General features: G+C 51.5%; 1 protein-coding gene across 1 annotated transcript; it reads right to left on the reverse strand.

Moving 5' to 3' along the window:
• Nucleotides 1-909, reverse strand: LOC129689492 (transmembrane epididymal protein 1A-like). Its single transcript, XM_055624734.1, has one exon. It carries the CDS (start codon nucleotides 907-909, stop codon nucleotides 1-3), a length of 909 nt encoding a protein of 302 aa, XP_055480709.1.
• Between the last annotated feature and the right edge of the window lie 778 nt (nucleotides 910-1,687).

Genomic DNA, 1,687 nt, shown 5'->3' on the forward strand with positions numbered 1-1,687 from the left:
TTAGGGACAGCTCATTGAATGAAGAGCCTGCTCATCTCTGTCCTGCTGCTTTGCCTCTGGCAGCAGCTTGCAGAAGCTTCCTGAAGAGCTCTCGTGATCCAGCGCTTCCTCAGACCCCATCAGCCTCAAGCTGGGACTGTAACAACAGTGCCAGAAGAAGGAGATGCCGTAGATTCCCAACAGGCACAAGGCATTGGTCATCACATGCCAGCAGAAGAAGGTGGTGACAAACACGATGTCACTGGTGTCATCATCTTTCCACGGGAAGCCAGAGACCGGTCTAAACAGAATAAAGCCCGTGTGCATCAACCAGGAGCCCATCATCAGGAACAGAAAGTTCTTGACGAGCTGGAGGCGAAAGGACTCGCAGGCCCACAGCTCTGCCGTCAACACCAGCATCAGCAGGAGCACCACCAGGATGAGGAGGGAGTGAACCTGCAGCTCCACCTTTGATGAGACTTGAACATGAGTCACCAGCAGCAGCAGGAGAATGTAGATGCCCAGGACCGTGGCAGCTTTTTCTAGGACCACGCACCTCTGCCGCAGCACGCTCTTGCTCATGACATCTACACAACCGTCTAGGGTGAGGAGGATGAACATGGTGAGGTGCTGCCACTCCTGAGGGTACATAAACCGCGGAGGCATCTCCTTGTTAACCAACACCATCCCATCGTCAAGACAGATGATCACATAAAACGTTAAGAGGGCACCAGTCACTATCTTCAGCCAGCCTCCATAGGGTATTTTCCACAGCTTGGAACATCTCTTTTTATTCTTGGGAAGGTATGAGAGATACACGGGCGAGTCATTGACTATCATGGCCTTGGAGACCACCATTGCCTGATAAAGGCCATAAAAGAAAATGTATAAACCTGGGTAGAAATGACCACCAAACTTCCCGTTCCCCATGAAATCAGAGGTCTATTTGTATAAAAGGTAAAGAATGGAATTCGAGATTTCTTGGCCTTCGTCCCTCTTATGGGCCCCATCAAGTTTCAGTTTTATGCATGGGGATAATGTCTGCCTATCTTTATCATCTCCCTCTGCCCACGTCTCTCTCCCACAGAATGAAAAGTTCTGGACCGGAGCCCTACACCTTGGGTGAGGGCCGTCTCATCACCTCATTCCCGTCTAGTACACGGTGGGTTGACTGGTTGCTGCCAAAGGAGGGGGTGTGAATATTTCTGAAAGTGCACCTGTGCGATTGTGTGCTCTCATCAGCTCTGCTTTGGGGCCCTGCTGGCGTCTCTGCTCAATCCTGCCCACTCTCCCATGGCTTGATCTCTCCTGAGCCTGTCTAGTCCTTGGAGCCCGGTGGTACTGCCTGAGCGTGGAGAGCATCTGGCTGACTCAGTCTGTGTGCATCCCTACAGACTCCTCATCCTTTATTGGTCCGTATTCTGAAGGCAGATATTTATAGCTTCTGTTTAGCAGAGGCCTTGCTATGAGGCTCAGACTAGCCTCTAACTCATGATTTCCCCGCCTTAGTCTCCGCAGTACTGGGATTACAGGTGTGCACCACCACAGCCAGGCAACCTCTGGGTCTGTGCTCACTTATGTAAAGCTCCTACTGAGCTCCTACTTGGCATCTTCATTCTTTTGCAACAGGAAGCTTAAGGGCCGCCAGGAGAGCAGCTCCCTGCCCTTCGGTGTTTCTCAGCTGGATAACAGATGAACTGGCAAAGCC

The sequence above is a fragment of the Psammomys obesus genome, unplaced genomic scaffold, assembly GCF_907164565.1.
Source record: "Psammomys obesus unplaced genomic scaffold, mPsaObe1.curated_primary_1811, whole genome shotgun sequence".
Lineage (NCBI taxonomy): Eukaryota > Metazoa > Chordata > Mammalia > Rodentia > Muridae > Psammomys > Psammomys obesus.